This window comes from Schistocerca nitens, chromosome 12 (genome assembly GCF_023898315.1).
Source record: "Schistocerca nitens isolate TAMUIC-IGC-003100 chromosome 12, iqSchNite1.1, whole genome shotgun sequence".
NCBI lineage: Eukaryota > Metazoa > Arthropoda > Insecta > Orthoptera > Acrididae > Schistocerca > Schistocerca nitens.
In genome coordinates, this window is record NC_064625.1 from 18,228,420 (window position 1) to 18,248,565 (window position 20,146).

Below are 20,146 nucleotides of genomic sequence, written 5' to 3' on the forward strand. Positions count from 1 at the left end.
TCTGAATTTCACGTACCATAAATATAAAAAGTTACGAAAATCCTAGTGAGAACCAAAATATTGTTCAATTTTGGTAAACATTTTTGGAATACAGTGATCAATAGATCATTATATTTTTTAACTAAAGTTCAGTCTTGATCACAACACTTACGTCTCAATAACATAGGTGACCGGTTTCGGTTATATTTATATAACCATCTTCAGACCCATGGCTCCCTTGGAGGATGGTAGGCGGAGCTCTCTTCAGCTGCTACGAAGTCAACTGATCAGTTGAAGAGAGCTCCGCCTACCATCCTCCAAGGGAGCCATGGGTCTGAAGATGGTTATATAAACACAACCGAAACCGGTCACCTATGTTATTGAGACATAAGTGTTGTGATCAACATTGAACTTCAGTTAAAAATACAAAATATTGTTGCCTGTGGAAGTCGCCATATAGGCAACCAGTAACTGGACTTCTGGTGATCCCTGCTATGCCTGTGTCTCTGTGTTTGAGTGTGTGTTAATAGGGAGTGTTAACAATTCCTGAACATATGCTTTATGCGTCCTTTATAGAAAATGAGTGCGGGGGATGTAGATGTGTTTGCTACGAATTTGTTGCTCCTCCACTCCTCTCTTTCTGTCTCTCTCACTGTGTGTTGTTTGTTTGCCTGTGTGTGTGTGTGTGTGTGGGTGTGTGTGGTGTGTGGTGTGTGTGTGTGTGTGTTGCTCGCCCCTCGCCGGCTACTTGCTACTCTGAGCGGAGCGGCGTGCAGGGCGTCTGGCTGGCGGGGTCTGCCATCTCATCTGATCGTGCGGAGCGGTGGTCCGAGGATCGAGTACCGGCGGAGCCGGCGTCGGCAAGCGACGCGAGGCTGGGCTGGGGGCTGCCGCGCCGACCCACCGCCGCCGCCGCCGCCGCCCCCGCGCCAGCTCCCGCCCCCACAGCCGCCCCCGCGGCGGCGGCCGCGCCCGCAGCCGCCGCCTGCTCACCTCCGTGAATCAGCTTGCTGTCGCGCAGCAGCGACACGTTCATCAGGCGCGGGTTCGGCGTGTTGAAGATGGTGCGGTTCTCGCGCCACCGGGCCCTGCGGACACACGGAGCTACATTCGCCTCCGGCGTCTAACGGGAACTTAGCCAGTCCTCTAAATGCAATTCACAATGTGAGACCATACAGATACAAATTTAACAAGTGTGTTTTTAAGCCTATTCTTGGTTAATTTTTGTACAAAATGTTGAGAAATAACTTTGGTTTGGTTAAAGGAAAACAGAAAAACACTGTAACAAAATTAACGATTTTGTTGTGGCATACATACAGGGTGATCAAAAAGTCAGTATAAATCTGAAAACTTAATAAACCACGGAATAATGTAGATAGAGAGGTAAAAATTGACACACATGCTGGGAATGACATGGGGTTTTATTAGAACAAAAAAAAAAAAGTTCACAAAATGTCCGACAGATGGCGTTGGACAGCAAAACGTCAGTGATTGCACATGACAATCGTGTATAAAAGAAGCTGTAATGAGAGAGAGAATCTCCCAACGTACCCTCCAAACCCACCTCGACCAATTCACCGCTTGGTGCAACCAGTGGTTCCTCCGTGTAAACCCCTCCAAGAACCAGGCGATGGTCATAGGCTGCACCACCCGCTCCTTCCGCCTCCATGATTTCTACCTCACCATTTATGGCCGTCCTATCCACCTCACTCCTACCCTCAAATACCTTGGCCTCACACTCGACCGCCACCTCACCTGGACTCCCCATCTCCTTACCATCCAAAACAAAGCTCACAACCGACTCCGCCTCCTGAAACTCCCATCCGGCCGGACGTGGGGTCTGCATCCTTCCACCGTCCTTCACATCTACAAATCCTTGATCCGTCCCATCCTCTGTTATGCCAGCGTATCTTGGATTTCCGCCCCTCCCCGGTTCTTTAAAGCCCTCAAAATCCACGAACACCATGCTCTCCACCTCACCTTCCGCATCCGCCTTCCGTCCCCCACGCGCATCCTCTACGACCTCATCCCCTTACCCCACCTTCTCCTTTTCCTTGAACATATCCACACACTACATATTGTCCGCCACCTTGATCCCCCTCACCCCCTGGTGTCTCCTTTCCTCTCCACCCCCAACCAGTTGCCGCGCCTTTACCGTTGTGTACCACCCTCTCTCCATCTCCACACCCTCCATCTCCTTTCCCAACGCAACTTCCACCATCTACCCCTCCCAGATGATGCTTCGCCGTGACATCTACCCTTCCTACCAACTCTAACCCCATCTTCCTGCCTCCTCCTCAGGGCTCCCTCTCCTCCCCCTCCCTCCTCCTGAGCGGCTTCCCCCTCCTACTCTCCCTCCCTCTCTTGTGCCTCCTTTCAGTGTCTCTGCACTCCCTCCTGTCCTGTCTTCCCTCTACATCTCCCATCCCACATGTCTCCTGCCTCTTTGTGTACCCACTGACGCCCCTCCTCTCTTCATCCCGCCGCTTCCCCAGGTGCCCCTTTGCTCTCCCTTCCCTTTCCATCCTCTCTGCCCTTTCCCTCGGCAGGTCCCGCCTGGCAGTTTTATTCTTCGTCGTGTGTGCTCCAAGTGTGTTTTAAGTGTGTTGTTCTGGAGTGTTTTTATTACTGTGGCCGACTTTTAACCTGTGCATGTCACATTCAGTGTCTTGTCTGAGTTTTGAAGAATCGCCAACTGTGTTTTTTAACTTTCTGGTGACTTTTTTTTAACTGTCCTCCATGAACGTCTCCATGTTAGTCTATTTTTACCTCCATTTTCTCCCATTATTCTGATTTAAAATCCCCTCTGTCGCCTTATGTATGTAACATTTTATTCTTATTTTACGTTGTCATGTCACTCGCCTGAAGAACGGCGGATTGTGCCGCTGACAGCCCTCCCCTGCACATATGGGGCAGGGGAATGAAATCACAATAAAGGAAAAAAAAGAGAGAGAATAAGATGCGCCAGCAGTCGCAGCATGTTGACGTTACCTGAAAAGGCGCTTTTAGCGAAGCTGTATTGACAGAATCCAATCGCCATAGGAAGGGGATTCGAATGGGTAAAGGTCCGTTGACAAATGCAGCTGTGGTGAGAATGATTTCGAAGTTCGAAGCCACGGGTTGTTTAGACAATAGACCCCATAGTGGCCGACCGAGCACAAGGCGTTCAGGAAGACATGGAGACTGTAGCAGGTTCGTCAATGCACGGGGAAGTCAGCGCTCGTGCAGTCGCACGTCGAACCGGCATTCCATACACTACTGTTTGGTTGGCACTGAGCCATACCCTCCGATGCTATCCGTACAAAATCCATCGGCATCATGAACTGTTACCTGGCGATTTAGTGAAGCGGAGGGCATTTCCGGTGTGGGCGTTTCAAAAGATGGCGGAAGATGACGATTGGTTGAGTAACGTGTTGTGGACCGACGAAGCTCATTTCACGCTCCGAGGGTCTGTCAACGCCCACAACTGCAGAATTTAGGCTACCGAAAATCCTAGAACTGTCGTGGAAACTCCATTGTACGACGAGAAAGTCACTGCATTGGTTGGATTTACCACATCTACCGTTATCGGGCCTTTTTTCTTCGAGGAAAATGCGTGATTCTGGTTTTGTAACTGCTACCGTGACGGGTGAGAGGTACGCCGATATGTTACAGAATCGCATCATCCCCAGCCTGGCTGATAAACGCCTGCTGGAACGTACGATATTTATGCAGGATGGCGCTACAACCCATATTGCTAGACGCGTGAAAGTTCTCTTGCGCGCGTCGTTTGGTGATGATCGTGTGCTCAGCCTCCAATTTCGTCATGCTTGGCCTCCCAGGTCCCCAGACCTCAGTCCGTGCGATTATTGGCTTTGGGGTTACCTGAAGTCTCAAGTGTATCGTGATCGACCGACATCTCTTTAGCGATGCTGAAAGACAACATCCGACGCGAATGCCTCACCATAACTCCGGACATGCTTTACAGTGCTGTTCACAACATTATTCCTCGACTGCAGCTATTGTTGAGGAATGATGGTGGACATGTTGAGCAATTCCTGTAAAGAACGTCATCTTTGCTTTGTCTTACTTTGTTATGCTAATTATTGCTATTCTGATCATATGAAGCGCCGTCTATTGGACATTTTTGGAACTTTTGTATTGTTTTGGTTCTAATAACCGGTATAAACATCAAAATACACTCTTAACAGAGGGATGTTTGACATGCTGTATAAAATTTTACAGGATAGTTTAGGTAGTCAGTTGTTTTGCCACCAAAAATTTAAGAGATGAGCAAAGAATAGGAACAATAGCGATACAGATTTTTGATGCCCAAACTGAAACACCTGTACATTCTATACAAATTCCTAAATTAAAGGTACCTCTCACGTTTTTCTGTCTGTATGTGAAGGTTAACGTAAGGAAGTACTGAAGGGATTTTTATACGGTTTTCACTCACAGATAGATTCACGAGGATGGCTTGTGTATTTAAATGTCTATATACACTACTGGCCATTAAAATTGCTACACCACGAAGATGACGTGCTACAGACGCGAAATGTAACCGACAGGAAGAAGATGCTGTGATATGAAAATTGTTAGCTTTTCATCAGAGCATTCACACAAGGTTGGCGCTGGTAGCGACGCCTACAACGTGCTGACATGAGTAAAGTTTACAACCGATTTCTCATACACAAACAGCAGTTGACCGGCGTTACCTGGTGAAAAGTTGTTGTGATGCCTTGCGTAAGGAGGAGAAATGCGTACCATCACGTTTCCGACTTTGATAAAAGTCGGATTGTAGCCTATCGCGATTGCAGTTTATCGTATCGCGACATTGCTGGTCGCGTTGGTCGAGATCCAATGACTGTTAGCAGAATATGCAATCCATGGGTTCAGCAAGGTAATACGGAACGCCGTGCTGGATCACAACGGCCTCGTATCACTAGCAGTCGAGATGACAGGCATCTTATCCGCATGGCTGTAACGGATCGTGCAGCCGCGTCTCGATCCCTGAGTCAACAGATGGGGACGTTTGCTAGACAACAACCATATGCACGAACAGTTCGATTACGTTTGCAGCAGCATGGACTGTCAGCTCGGAGACCAAGGCTGCGGTTACCCTTGACGCTGCATCACAGACAGGAGCGCCTGCGATGGTGTACTCAACGCCGAACCTGGGTGCACGAATGGCAAAACGTCATTTTTTCGGATGAATCCAGGCTCTGTTTACAGCATCATGATGGTCGCATCCGTGTTTGGCGACATCGCGGTGAACGCACATTGGAAGTGTGTATTCGTCATCGCCATACTGGCGCATCACCCAGCGTAATGGTATGGGGTGCCATTGGTTACACGTCTCGGTCACCTCTTGTTCGCATTGACGGCACTTTGAACAGTGGACGCTACATTTCAGATGTGTTACAACCCGTTGCTGTACCCTTCATTCGATCGCTGCGAAACCCTACATTTCAGCAGGATAATGCACGACCGTATGTTGCAGGTCCTGTACGGGCCTTTCTGGATACAGAAAATGTTCGACTGCTGCCCTAGCCAACACATTCTCCAGATCAATCACCAACTGAAAACGTATGGTCAGTGGTGGCCGAGCAACTGGCTCGTCACAATACGCCAGTGACTACTCTTGATGAACTGTGGTATCGCGTTGAAGCTGCATGGGCAGCTGTACCTGTACACGCCTTCCAAGCTCTGTTTGACTCAATGTCCAGGCGTATCATGGCCGTTATTACGTCCAGAGGTGGTTGTTCTGGATACTGATTTCTCAGGAACTATGCACTCAAATTGCGTGAAAATGTAATCACATGTTCTAGTATAATATATTCTCCAATGAATACCAGTTTATCACCTGCATTTCTTCTTGGTGTAGCAATTGTAATGGCCAGTAGCGTATAACGGAATCTGCGTTTGGAAGAAGTTAAACACAATGATACATACCCAGTGCTGACAGCACTGTACAATAAGGCACACAAACACGACGAGGCGTAACGTACCTGCAACACCGTTCGAACAACACACCTTATTGCAGACCCCTAATTGTAGGTAGAGTACTGTGAGTAAGACGTCATAATACCCTGGCGACACACGGAGCGCCAATGCAACGACGGTACTAATATCCGCAACCAAGCGTCGCGCAGCCTTTCCTATAAACACGTGTTTATCTCGGAAAATATGCGTTTCAGGACCCACGTTATTGGACTTATTTTTCTTGTTTCGATGAGTACTGCCATCGTTCAAAGTTATTTGACACTTTTTTGAACACTCTGTTTATCATCCCTCTTTCTCAATAGGTTATTCTTATTTTTCTTGGAATTTCGAACGTCTTGCATTATTTCATTTCATCTAGCGGTTTTCCTAAGTCGAGAAAACCTCTTAAGGTGTCATGATTTTTCTGAAAGCTTCCTTCCGCTATCAAGCGCAGCGTCAGAACTGCCTCTCTGGTGCCTTTACCTTCCTTAAAGCGAAAGTATCGTCATCTAACAGATTCTCAGTTATCGTTTCCATACTGGAGAATACTACAAAAATAAATTCTTCAAGCCACTTCGCTTCCTCAATCTTGTTATCACTCAGCATATGTCTGACTTGCTCAGTCCCTACCTGTTCTAATTGTTGCGTGTGCTGTGAACCGCTGTTGCTCAGAAGTGTAACTTCAAAGTGTGTAAACGTCAACAGTGCCGGAGTTCGTGGCATCGTATTGGTCGAGCACAATATTTTTGCACCTGGGAGTGCTTATCGTGAGTTTTTATCGATATATTTCACGAGGATACGTTGAAACACTTGACAGTATGTGCACTACTGTCCTAAAAGCATTCACACGGTGATGCGTTTTTCATAGTTACCACCGTACTTCTGTAACATCACCACATGTTTCCCATAACGGCCGCAGGAAGCCACTGCACTCATATCGTGGTTACGTACTAACTGGCATCCATAGCCTGGCGACCTTCATGAGCGTTATTGAAAATTTATTTACGTTATGTCGGCGGCAAATTACGGAATATGTTTTATTTACTGTTATACATTTGCTTAGCTTGGTCATATTAGGGTTTTCAGCTTTCTTACATCATACCAGGAATTGTATATACTTTAAATTATCATTAAACATTCCCAATTTATATGGGTACTGTGATTTAGTTATGTAATCTGAGATATTATTATGAATTATAATTACGAACACGAATAATAGTAGAATGAAATTTTCACTCTACAGCGGAGAGTGCGCTGATATGAAACTTCCTGGCAGATTAAAACTGTGGGCCAGACCGAGACTCGAGACCTTTGCCTTTCGCGAGCAAGTGCTCTACCAGGTGAGCTATCCAAGCACGACTCACGTCCCGTCCCCACAGCTGTACATCTGCCAGTACCTCGTCTCTTACCTTCCAGACTTTACAAAAGCTCTCTTGCGAACCCTGCAGAACTAGCACTCCTGGAAGAAAGGATATTGCGGAGACATGGCTTAGCCACAGCCTGGGGGATGTTTCCAGAACGAGATCTTCACTCTGCAGCGGAGTGTGCGCTGATATGAAACTTCCTGGCAGATTAAAACTGTGTGCCAGACCGAGACTGTAGAGTGAAAATTTCATTCTAGAAACATCCCCCAGGCTGTGGCTAAGCCATGTCTCCGCAATATCCTTTCTTCCAGGAGTGTTAGTTCTGCAAGGTTCGCAGGAGAGCTTCTGTGAAGTTTGGAAGGTAGGAGACGAGGTACTGGCGGAATTAAAGCTGTGAGGACAGGGGGTGAGTCGTGGTTGGGTAGCTCAGTTGGCAGAGCACTTGCCCGCGATAGGCAAAGGTCCCGAGTTCGAGTCTCGGTCTGGCGTAAAGTTTTATTCTGCCAGGAAGTTTCACGAATAATAGTGTTAGTGGTAAATAATGATAATGAAAGCAACCATTCAGAATAACGATAATGTTAATTAGTTTAGAGTTTCTGAAGCCATGTTTAATTGTGTCACAAACACAAAGGATACTGGCAATGAAGAAGACTGACGCCTCTATAAACAAGGGGGGGGGGGGGTGTTACTATAGTGAGTTACAGATAAGTGCGTGAAACGTTTAAAAATCAAGAAAGAAAACAAAGACAGTAGGCTTGGAGGAGACTTACTTGCTGAAGAGATGCAGTACGACGCAGAGGATGATGAACATTAGTCCCAAGCCGACCAGGACGCCGATCATGGTGGGGTCAACGTACTGCAGCGACGGCGGCTCCTGCTTGATGTCTGCTCCATGTGACACACATCAAAGTATACATTTTGTAAGCCGCTCATTATCACTTACAGGTATATATTTCCTACTTTTCGAGCCTTCGTATTGCGCATAATGGACGCTACAAAATATATCATATTCCCATTTCCTATTTCATTTGATGCACAAAAAAAAGACTGTCGGCAGCCTTGTGTACAAAGCCTAATGTCTCCAAATCACTATAGGAAATACAAAGACCAAACGCTTTTTACATCACTTTCTTATGGAATAAGATGATATTGATATATGGGATCATGTGGATCCTTAGAGTTTGGTTGTTAAATATGCAGTTAAATTACACTGACGTTATTCTCCCCCGTGTACGTATTTGATACAGATGGTGTTGATGTTTATAAGTCTTTCCACATGTGGACTGGTGAGTTGATTTGAATGTCACATCTGTTGGGACATGCTGCATAGAGGTTATCCGAATGCTCCCGATAGCAGATCATAGACACTACTGGCCATTAAAATTGCTACACCACGACGATGACGTGCTACAGACGCGAAATTTTACCGTCAGGAAGAAGATGCCGTGATATGCAAATGATTAGCTTTTCAGTGCATTAACAGAAGGTTGGCGTCGGTGGCGATACCTACAACGTGCTGACATGAGGAAAATTTCCAACCGATTTATCATACACAAACAGCAGTTGACCGATGTCGCCTGGTGAAACATTGTTGTGATGCCTCGTGTAAGGAGGAGAAATGCGTACCATCATGTTTCCGACGTTAATAACGGTCGGATTGTAGCCTATCGCGATTGCGGTTTATCGTATCGCGACATTGCTGCTCGCGGTGGTTGAGATCCATTGACTGTTAGCAGAATATGGAATCGGTGGCTTCACGAGGGTAATACGGAACGCCGTGCTGGATCCCAACGACCTCGTATCACTAGCAGTCGAGATGACAGGCATCTTATCCGCATGGGTGTAACGGATTGTGCAGCCACGTCTCGGTCCCTAAGTTAACAGATGGGGACGTTTGCGAGACAACCATCTGCACGAACAGTTCGACGACTATTGCAGCAGCATGGACTATCAGCTCGGAGACCACGGCTGCGGATACCCATGCGGTGCGTCACAGACAGGAGCGCCTGTGATGGTGTACTCAACGACGAACCTGGTGCACGAATGGCAAAACGTCATTTTTTCGGATGAATCCACGTTCTGTTTACAGCATCATGATGGTCGCATCCGTGTTTGGCGACATCGCGGTGAACGCACATTGGAAGCGTGTATTCGTCATCGCCATACTGGCGTATCACCCGGCGTGGTGGTATGGGGTACCATTGGTTACACGTCTCGGTCACCTCTTGTTCGCATTGACGGAACTTTGAACAGTGGACGTTACATTTCAGATGTGTTACGACCCGTGGCTCTACCCTTCATTCGATCCCAGAGAAACCCTACATTTAAACAGGATAATGCACGACCGTATGTTGCAGGTCCTGTACGGGCCTTTCTGGATACATAAAATGTTCGACTGCTGCCCTGTCCAGCACATTCTCCAGATCTGAAAACGTCTGGCCAATGGTGGCCGAGCAACTGGCTCGTCACAATACGCCAGTCACTACTCTTGATGAACTGTCGTATCGTGTTGAAGCTGCATGAGCAGCTGTACTTGTACACTCATCCAAACTCTGTTTGACTCAATGCCCAGGCGTATCAAGGCCGTTATTACGGCCAGAGGTGGTTGTTGTGGGTACTGATTTCTCAGGATGTATGCACCCAAACTGCGTGAAAATGGAATCACATGTCAGTTCTAGTATAATATATTTGTCCGATGAATACCCGTTTGTCATCTGCATTTCTTCTTGGTGTAGCAATTTTGATGGCCAGTAGTGTATATTATTTCTAAGTCAACATCCCTTTTTATCAATACATACTAATCGTACAGGGATTAATGAGGCATCTTTACAAACGCTTTTTAATCTGCTTCTGACATTGCATACAACATAAATGAGACTTTTAAGTATCATAGGCAAAAGTGTTTTATAGGTGCCCAGTTTCGTACTCATATTTTAAGATATCAACTTATTATTTACGAATAACGGACTCCCTTTCCATATTATCTTATTACAAATACCGTCAAATTTGTTTTACAGTACCTGCTAACTAAATAATTTATATACACCATTGTCATAGAAAATAGGTGTGACCACTGGGTTAGTCCATTATTTCTGCCCGTCGTACAGGTTGACTTTTCTAAACGAATATACTTCCCGAAACGACAAACATGTCTGTCATTGTAGCCTTTAATCGTGATTTACCTATTGCTACTACGACCTAACGTGCTTATTGTAACTGAGAATGTTTGTCGAGTTAAAGTTATAGGCTATGTGGCCGTCGTACAAACCGGGACAAATATTCCGAATGCGGAACACATTTTTGGACACATGGAAATTAATTTACAGGAATGTGAACAAATTCATAATTACTATTTCACGTTTTTTGGTTCATTTTTAAAGGTATTTTATTTTCATTTCCACAACTACCCTTATCGCAACAGCTACACTTATTCCAAATTCTATCAATATTGAAAAACTATAAAAGTGCGAAAGTTTTGCATCGGTCCCCTGGTAAACTGAAAACTGTACAGTCAATAAGGACAATGCCTTCTTTTGGAAAGCGTCCTAGTGATGAAGATGTAAGGGTATTACACCATCTGAAGGGAAAAACTGAAACGCGTCCTGGAATAAATGAAGTTATATAGCAAGAGTCAGGTTTCCGTGTTGCTTCAAGTAGTTTCGTTCACAGCCACGGGATTACTTAATGCTAATCCCTATCAAGTATAACGTCGTCATTAAAACACGACGTGTATTTGGGAGGAAGTGATATGTATCATCAGTTGTCTTAGAACGTACACTCCCGAAATCTTACGACAAATCAAATCATTGCTTGACGCACAAGGCCTTTCTTCCAGCGTCTCTCACCACAGATTAATGAGTATTTCTGCACTCCGTTAGTCAGGTACTACTCTGACGAAAACTTCTCTCGAGAATGGGCTGAGCCGCGCGGGGTAGCCGGGCGGTCTAGGGGCGCCTTGCCACGGTTCGTGTGGCTCCTTTCGTCAGAGGTTCGAGCACCGCTGTCCTTAGCGTATGTTGGTTTAAGTACGGCAGTGTGTAAGCCTAGGGACCGGTGACCTCAGCAGTTTGGTCCTATAGGAACTTACCACAAAGAAAAAAAACATCGGGTGAGTGAGAGAAATATGAACGTCTTACTTCCAGCACGAAATTGGTTCCATTACCTTCCTTCCTATGAATTAAGAGTCTGACAACTTTCTCCTGTGCAGCCTATATCTACGTAGTCGTCTCACCGTAAATAGCTCCACATGGGTACTCCTACACTTTTTTTTGTGCCTCGGAAAAAATGATAGATCGCCAATGGCCTAATCAATCAATATACTGTCCGAAGAAAAAAAGTGAAGCACCGAGAAGGGGAACGAAATGAAACATCACACGTTGAGACGGTATCTCATGTTATCAGAGTGAGTACAAACTCGAGTAAAATGTACAAAGAACTTGACAGTAGGAGCCAACATCAGTATGGCGTTGCACACCTTCTGGCGTGGATGCTTGCAGAGGCTCAGTTGGGTTCAAATGGTTCAAATTGCTCTGAGCACTATAGGACTTAACTTCTGTGGTCATCAGTCCCCTAGAACTTAGAACTACTTAAACCTAACTAACCTAAGGACATCACACACATCCATGCCCGAGGCAGGATTCGAACCCGTCTGTAGCGCCTAGAACCGCTCGGCCACTCCGGCCGGCGCTCAGTTGGGAAGGGCGTCATAAAGCCATTGTATCCTCTCCTGAGGGAAGCTGGCGCTCTCTTGGTGAAACTGCTCCTTGATATCGCGGATACTGGCCTAGGGAGGAAGTTGACGTCGGAGCTTGTCTCAGAAGCGACAGCCGCGAAAGTACGTCAACGTCACATAGGCAGTTCATAAAGATACATGTCATGTGTGGACAAGCATCGTTTTGCTGAAAATTGGCACCACAATACTATCGCGTGAGAGTTGCAGCACGAGGGCGCAGGATGCGTATCATGTCATTTCTGGAAACCCAGAATCTACTCTGTAGAAATCAACATGGATTCTGGAAACACCGATCGTGTGAGACCCATGTCGCTTTATTTGTTCATGAGACCCAGAAAATATTAGATACAGGCTCCCAGGTAGATGCCATTTTCCTTGACTTCCGGAAGGCGTTCGATACAGTTCCGCACTGTCGCCTGATAAACAAAGTAAGAGCCTACGGAATATCAGACCAGCTGTGTGGCTGGATTGAAGAGTTGTTAGCAAAGAGCATGTTGTTCTCAATGGAGAGACGTCTACAGACGTTAAAGTAACCTCTGGCGTGCCACAGGGGAGTGTTATGGGACCATTGCTTTTCAGAATATATATATATATATATATATATATATATATATATATATATATATATATATATATATATATATATGACCTAGTAGATAGTGTCTGAAGTTCCATCCGGCTTTTCGCGGATGATGCGGTAGTATATAGAGAAGTTGCAACATTAGAAGATTGCAGCGAAATGGAGGAAGATCTGCAGCGGATAGACACTTGGTGCAGGGAGTGGCAACTGACCCTTAACATAGACAAATGTAATGTATTGCGAATACATAGAAAGAAGGATCCTTTATTGTATGACGATATGATAGCAAAACAAACACTGGTAGCAGTTACTTATGTAAAATATCTGGGAGTATGCGTACGGAACGATTTGAAGTGGAATGATCATATAAAATTAATTATTGGTAAGGTGGTGCCAGGTTGAGATTCATTGGGAGAGTCCTTAGAAAATGACGTCCATCAACAAATGAGGTGGCTTACAAAACACTCGTTCGACCTATACTTGAGTATTGCTCATCAGTGTGGGATTCGTACCTGGTTGGCTTGACGGAGGAGATAGAGAAGATCCAAAGAAGAGCGGCGCGTTTCGTCACAGGGTTATTTGGTAAGCGTGATAGCGTTACGGAGATGTTCAGTAAACTCGAGTGGCAGACTCTGCAAGAGAGGCGCTCTGCATCGCGTTGTAGCTTGCTGTCCACGTTTCGAGAGGGTGCGTTTCTGGATGAGGTATCGAACATATTGCTTCCCCCTACTTATACCTCCCGAGGAGATCACGAATGTAAAATTAGAGAGATTCGGGCGCGCACGGACGCTTTCCGGCAGTCGTTCTTCCCGCGAACAATACCGACTGGGACAGGAAAGGGAGGTAATGACAATGGCACGTAAAGTGCCCTCCGCCACACACCGTTTGTTGGCTTGCGGAGTATAAATGTAAAGTTTAGTTGTAGATGCCCGTGACGTACTGTCGTGTCGTTAGAGATCTATCAATCGGTAACAGCCCTGACCTGAAGTCATAGCTGATGGCTCCCTGCACCATGAAGCTTCGAGTAACAGCGCTGTGCCTCTCCGAAACATTGGAGAATGGGACCTCACCCTAGGCTGCCGCCTTGATCGCCGATGTCGATCATCCGGGGTAATGCAGAACCGCGATACATCGATGCCATTCATTAGCTTTCCGATCGCGTCTTCACTCCATACATAGCCATTTGTGTTGTGCTGTTAACGGCAGCACACGCAGTGGACGGTAATTCCCCAGTCGTGTTGCTGTTAGTCTCCGACCGAAGGTGCTGGATGACACAGAATGTTGCACGGAATCTATTACTTTTGCAGATGTGAAGGCGCTACGATGCGCTTGGAGCACATACGGCGATCGTACTTTGTGGTGGTTAGACGTTATCGAACGGAACCTTGACGACGAGTATAGCTGCCCTTAACGTTGGCATGCTGTCCAACATCTGACTACTGTCACATCCGAATGCTCCACAAATCTCGCTATTGCATGGTTCGGGTATTCGGCCAAATAAAGACTCACAACAAGGCCCGGTCAAGTGCCGTTAACGCTGTCTACATCTACATACATACTCCGCAATCCACCATACGGTGCGTGGCGGAGGGTACCTCGTAACCTCGTACCACAATTAGCATCTTCTCCCTGTTCCACTCCCAAACAGAACGAGGGGAAAATGACTGCCTATATGCCTCTGTATGAGCCCTAATCTCTGTTATCTTATCTTTGTGGTCTTTCCGCGAAATGTAAGTTGGCGGCAGTAAAATTGTACTGCAGTCAGCCTCAAATGCTGGTTCTCTAAATTTCCTCAGTAGCGATTCACGAAAAGAACGCCTCCTTTCCTCCAGAGACTCCCACCCGAGTTCCTGAAGCATTTTCGTAACACTCGCGTGATGATCAAACCTACCAGTGAGAAATCCAGCAACCCGCCTCTGAATTGCTTCTATGTCCTCTCTCAATCCGACCTGATAGGGATCCCAAACGCTCGAGCAGTACTCAAGAATAGGTCGTATTAGTGTTTTATAAGCGGTCTCCTTTACAGATGAACCACATCTTCCCAAAATTCTACCAATGAACCGAAGACGACTATCCGCCTTCCCCACAACTGCCATTACGTGCTTGTCCCACTTCATATCGCTCTGCAATGTTACGCCCAAATATTTAATCGACGTGACTGTGTCAAGCGCTACACTACTAATGGAGTATTCAAACATTACGGGATTCTTTTTCCTATTCATCTGCATTAATTTACATTAGTTATGTTTAGAGTTAGCTGCCATTATTTACACCAATCCCAAATCCTGTCCAAGTCATCTTGTATCCATCTACAGTCACTCAACGACGACACCTTCCCGTACACCATATCATCATCAGCAAACAGCCGCACATTGCCATCCACCCTATCCAAAAGATCATTTATGTAGATAAAAAGTCCGCAGCTCGTGGTCGTGCGGTAGCGTTCTCGCTTCCCGCGCCCGGGTTCCCGGGTTCGATTCCCGGCGGGGTCAGGGATTTTCTCTGCCTCGTGATGACTGGGTGTAGTTAGGTTTAAGTAGTTCTAAGTTCTAGGGGACTGATGACCATAGATGTTAAGTGTTGTGTCTATTTAATACAGCCTAGACACAATGAGGTAGCTAGGTGCACGCTAAACTAACGCAGACGGGCTTGAAGTTCTGGAACATGAGACTTATTAATGAATAAGAAGAAAAGTACGTAGATGTTACTTAACTTTAATTCTCTTGTTGGAATACATCTCTTGAATAGTAGTAAGCTATAAGCACTGATACAAATGGCGCCTTGCTAGGTAGTAGCTATGGACTGAGCTGAAGGCTATTCTATCTGTCTCTCGGCAAATGAGAGGAAGGCGTCGTACTTCTGGTCGCAAGCAATGTCGTCCGTACAACTGGGGCGAGGTCTAGTCCGTGTATTGTGACCTGCCATGTGGTGGCGCTAGGATTGCGATTACACAGTGGCGACACGCGGGTCCGACATGTACTACAGGACCGCGGCCGATTTAAGTTACCACCTAGCAAGTGTGGTGTCTAGCGGTGACACCACATTAAGTCCCATAGTACTCAGAGCCATTTTTGTAGATAAAAAACAGCAGCGGACGTACCACACTTCCCTGGGGCACTCCAGATGATAACCTGACCTCCAATACGATCATGCTGCCTTTCCGTGTCTCTTACAGTGATCACCCAACACTGACCCTATCCACACCCCTTGTACAGGGTTTTGTATAAAAAGTAATGAGGCTGAGCTTGAGACAACATTTATTGTAGATATCGCTACAACCACACAATACTCTTCAACGTATGATCCTTGAGAGTCAACAACACGCTGCATGCGAGTTTTCCACGCTTCAAACGCTACCGTGAAGTTGAGTGTGGGATGGCCTTCAATGTCCTCGTAGTGGCGGCTTGGACCTCCTCCAGGGTCCCATGATGGTGTCCTATCAGGGAAGTGTTTGATTTGGGACACAAAAACAAGAGTGGCGTGGCCACGTCGAGACTGTAGGGGGGCTGGGGGATCGTTGAATCCGTTTCTTAGCCAGGTAGCTAGCTATCATGAAGCAGGTGTGTCGTGGCGCGTTGTCGTGATGCAACTTCCAATCATTGGCGATGGCTGGCCTCACGCGATGGACCCTGGCTTTCAGTCTCTTGAGCACTTCGCAATAAAAAGCACTGTTGACAGTTTGGCCTTGGGGGACAAAAATGACGAACCACGGCCCTGACGTCGAAAAACACGATCAGCATGGATTTAACCTTCGATTTGCAAATGCCAGCCTTTTTTGGACGTGGGGATGCTGCGGTGTGCCATTCGGCACTCGTGCGCATTGTCTCCGGGTCGTGGTGAAACACCCAGGATTCGTCTGTGGTGATGTTATCTAAAAATTCCGGATCAGCTGCAAGGCAGGCGTTCACACGTGCTTGCTTTTGAACGTCTGACAAAATCTTCGGGACCATCTCGTCGCAGATCTTCCTCATGGACAATTCTTTGGTGATGATGTTGTGCACTGGTATTGTGGTGTCACCGCCAGACACCACACTTGCTAGATGGTAGCCTTTAAATCGGCCGCGGTCCGTTAGTATACGTCGGACCCGCGTGTCGCCACTATCAGTGATTGCAGACCGAGCGCCGCCACACGGCAGGTCTTGTCTAGAGAGACTCCCTGGCACTCGCCCCCGTTGTACAGCCGACTTTGCTAGCGATGGTTCACTGTCTACATACGCTCTCATTTGCAGAGACGACAGTTTAGCATAGCCTTCAGCTACGTCATTTGCTACGACCTAGCAAGGCGCCATATTCAGTTACTATAAGAATTATCTTCAAGAATGTATTCTGAACAGATAATATTGTGACTCATGTACCGACAAGAGCGACGTTCATCATCACGTCAGTGTAGTTCTTCCCTCCTCGCGCCAGCCTGCGTGAGCTAAAACGCGTGCATTTCGGCCTCCACTCGTAACACGGTGTTGCCTCTTCTGCTAACACAAAAGTCGTTTTATCGAGTCCGAGGTCGTCTGCTATCATCCTGACACTCATCCGACTGTCGGTGCTCAATAAAGCTCGCATACGGTCGATTTTCTCGTCAGTTTTGCTGGTTGATTGGCGTTCCGAGCGGTCCTCGTCCTCAACGCCGACGACTTTGCGACGTGTCCACCCAACGCACGATGCTGCCGAGACAAGAGCCCGCAGGCGACTGGCACGCCGCACGTTTTCGGCCAGATACCCCCCCCCCCCCACTAACCCCCCCTCCCGGGTGAGCGCGCGCTGCGGATTACTGTCGCGTCAGTAAAAAATCAGTCTCACTACTTTTTATAGGAACCCTGTATGTCCTATCAGACCTGGTAGCAACACTAACCAAGAAACGACGATAATGCAGTCTTGGTTGCCTCTCTCCATATCACAGAGAGTAGCAACTCTAATCATTTACGTGCAGAAATACTCATTAATCTGTGGTTAGAGATGCTGGAAGAAAGGCCTTGCGCATCAAGCAATGATTTGATGTGTCGTAAGATTTCGGCAGTGTACGTTCTAAGACAACCGATGATACATATCACTTCCTCCCACGTACACGTCGCGTACGTGTGCGACGGTCATAGACAACAACTGGCCAAGTCTTGTGGCTGTCTGTGTTATTCTGATTACAATGCAAAGTTCCTTTCAGGCACTGCGGCTACTACAATGCCTGATCTGTACGGCGACTACAGCCGTTATGAAATAGATTAAATGAATGCGAATAAGGCAACAATCAGCTGTAGTATGGAATGACGACAATGAAAATTTGTACCGGATCGAGACTTGAACCCGGGTTTCCCGCTTATCATTTAGGTATCCGTGCACGACTCACGGCTCGACCCAAACTTCCATATGTCGTCAACCACGCGCCTATGACTTGTACTCATGCATCCATTATGTGCATTTCCGTACAGGTCAGACATTGTACTTGCAAGTCGCTTGCCTGCTTTCGGCAATACCTGTGTTATTCTGATTACAACGCATGGTTGGGTTGGGTTGTTTGGGGGAAGAGACCGAACAGCGAGGTCATCGGTCTCATCGGATTAGGGAAGGAAGTCGGCCGTGCCCTTTCAAAGGAACCATCCCAGCATTTGCCTGGAGCGATTTAGGGAAATCACGGAAAACCTAAATCAGGATGGCAGGACGCGGGATTGAACCGTCTTCCTCCCGAATGCGAGTCCAGTGTGCTAACCAGTGCGCCACTTCGCTCGGTCTACAACGCATGCATACATGCATGTCCAAAGGAACAGGCACTGCGGCGAGTGCAACGCCTAATCTGTACTGGAATATACAGAATGGATGTACGAGTACAGGCCGTAGACGCCTGATGGACGACATATGGAAGTTTGATGTGGCCATGAACCGATACACGGATAGCGAAATGGTAAGGCGACCGTACGCGATAGACGGAAAATCCGCGTTCGAGTACCGGTCCGGCACAAATTTTCACTGTCGTCATTCCATTCTACAGCTGATGGTTGTCCTTATTCACAATTGCGAGTTCATTTAATCCACACATTTTTTGTCGGGCAGTGTGAAACAAATGTAGGATCTTGAATGACATTTACGTTAAACTGAACAGTGAAGATAGCAATAATATTTGTTTAATCACTGGTTTCGGCTTATGTAAATGCCATCTTCAGAATTTTTGGCCCCCTGTGGCTGTTGGCAGCGGCTCTCTGGTTTTCTCGCGATACCACGATCGTACACTCGAAGAGCCGCCAGCACCATCCATAGGGGGCAAAAAATTCTGAAGATGGCATTTACAGAAGCCGAAACCAGTGAATAAAAAAATATTATTGCGATCTCGACCGCTCACTTTAACTTAAATATAGCATCAGGTCGCTGCTCTCCATAGACTATATTGTCTACATTTATGATCTTGACTGTTACTTTTTAATTTCTGTACGAAGTACTGTCACTGAATTCTTTCATAACGTCGCAAATCCCTTAGGCAGAATAACTGTCGCTGTTGTTTCCTTGATGATCTAGATCTCCAGTTCTGTGCGGTAAAGAACCTGTAGTATTTGCATATTTGGGGTTTCTTTTTATTGTTGACGATGTTGCAGACATTTATGTCCAAGACACTTATATTTTTATCGTCAGCGGGATATTTATTGTGCGCGGATTGCTTGTTCTTCTTTGAGACATACTTGACTCCTACAATACCCATCATCGTGTCCCTCTTGCCCTACTTTAGCCAACGTCCACTCACTCAACTCTCTTTGTTTCTCCGTTCCGAGATTTTTCTATGTCTATACTCTCATTCCTTTGGCTTCTCATCGCCAGTAACTTTAATGGCATTAACAGCAACACGTCGTGGCTGCCACGCTAAAAGCATTCTGCGCAGTGTGATGTATCTTGTCTCCTCAGAACTTTCGTACTTCAATTGAAATGTTCGGTTCCATATAAATTTGGGGCTGATTTGAGTTAATTTTTATACTTACATTATATATACCACATCTGAAGATGATTTTACATACATTTGTTCATCAAAAATCTAATAATATAATTTAATTTTTCATATCGATCCATTTAGCAACATCGATCTTGAGCCATGAACATTAATAATCACAATTGTTAATTTAAATGAATAAAAAACCACTTTACGGTGAAACTAATATTATTATGCTTTAGTTTTCATGTAAACAAAATTTATGTTTTCATCTCTAATGTTTCTAATTTTACTGTCAACAGTTTAACGAGAATTACGCTTTTTATAGTGTCAAAATTTGCAACCTTCATCATTAATTATTAGGCACATAAATCTTTACATAAATAGTTATTTCCAGAAAACATTATGTAAATTATACCTGAAAAGCAATTTCAATTAAGACAGGCACAATAAAATTCATTTGAACTACATCCTATTCTAGAAGGACAGTTATAGAAATTTCAGGCACCAAACGCACCATAGTAGTTTCAGTTACTGTCGAGGTTGATCAATGTAATCACGAAGTTCTTTGTTTTGTGTTGAAATGTTGCACAATACATTTCATCACAAGGTGTCAAGTATTTATG

At 46.0% G+C, this 20,146-nt stretch overlaps 1 protein-coding gene across 3 annotated transcripts in view; it reads right to left on the bottom strand.

Annotated features, from left to right (window-relative positions):
• Positions 1 to 20,146, bottom strand: part of LOC126215347 (uncharacterized) — a 286,938-nt gene that overhangs the window by 99,994 nt on the left and 166,798 nt on the right. For all 3 annotated transcript variants that reach the window (XM_049942032.1, XM_049942031.1, XM_049942033.1), the window contains exons 6-7: positions 8,078 to 8,192; positions 973 to 1,067 (exon numbers count right to left, since the gene is read on the bottom strand). In XM_049942032.1, the coding sequence (XP_049797989.1) occupies positions 973 to 1,067; positions 8,078 to 8,192 (210 nt within the window). The remainder of the gene's footprint in view (positions 1 to 972; positions 1,068 to 8,077; positions 8,193 to 20,146) is intronic.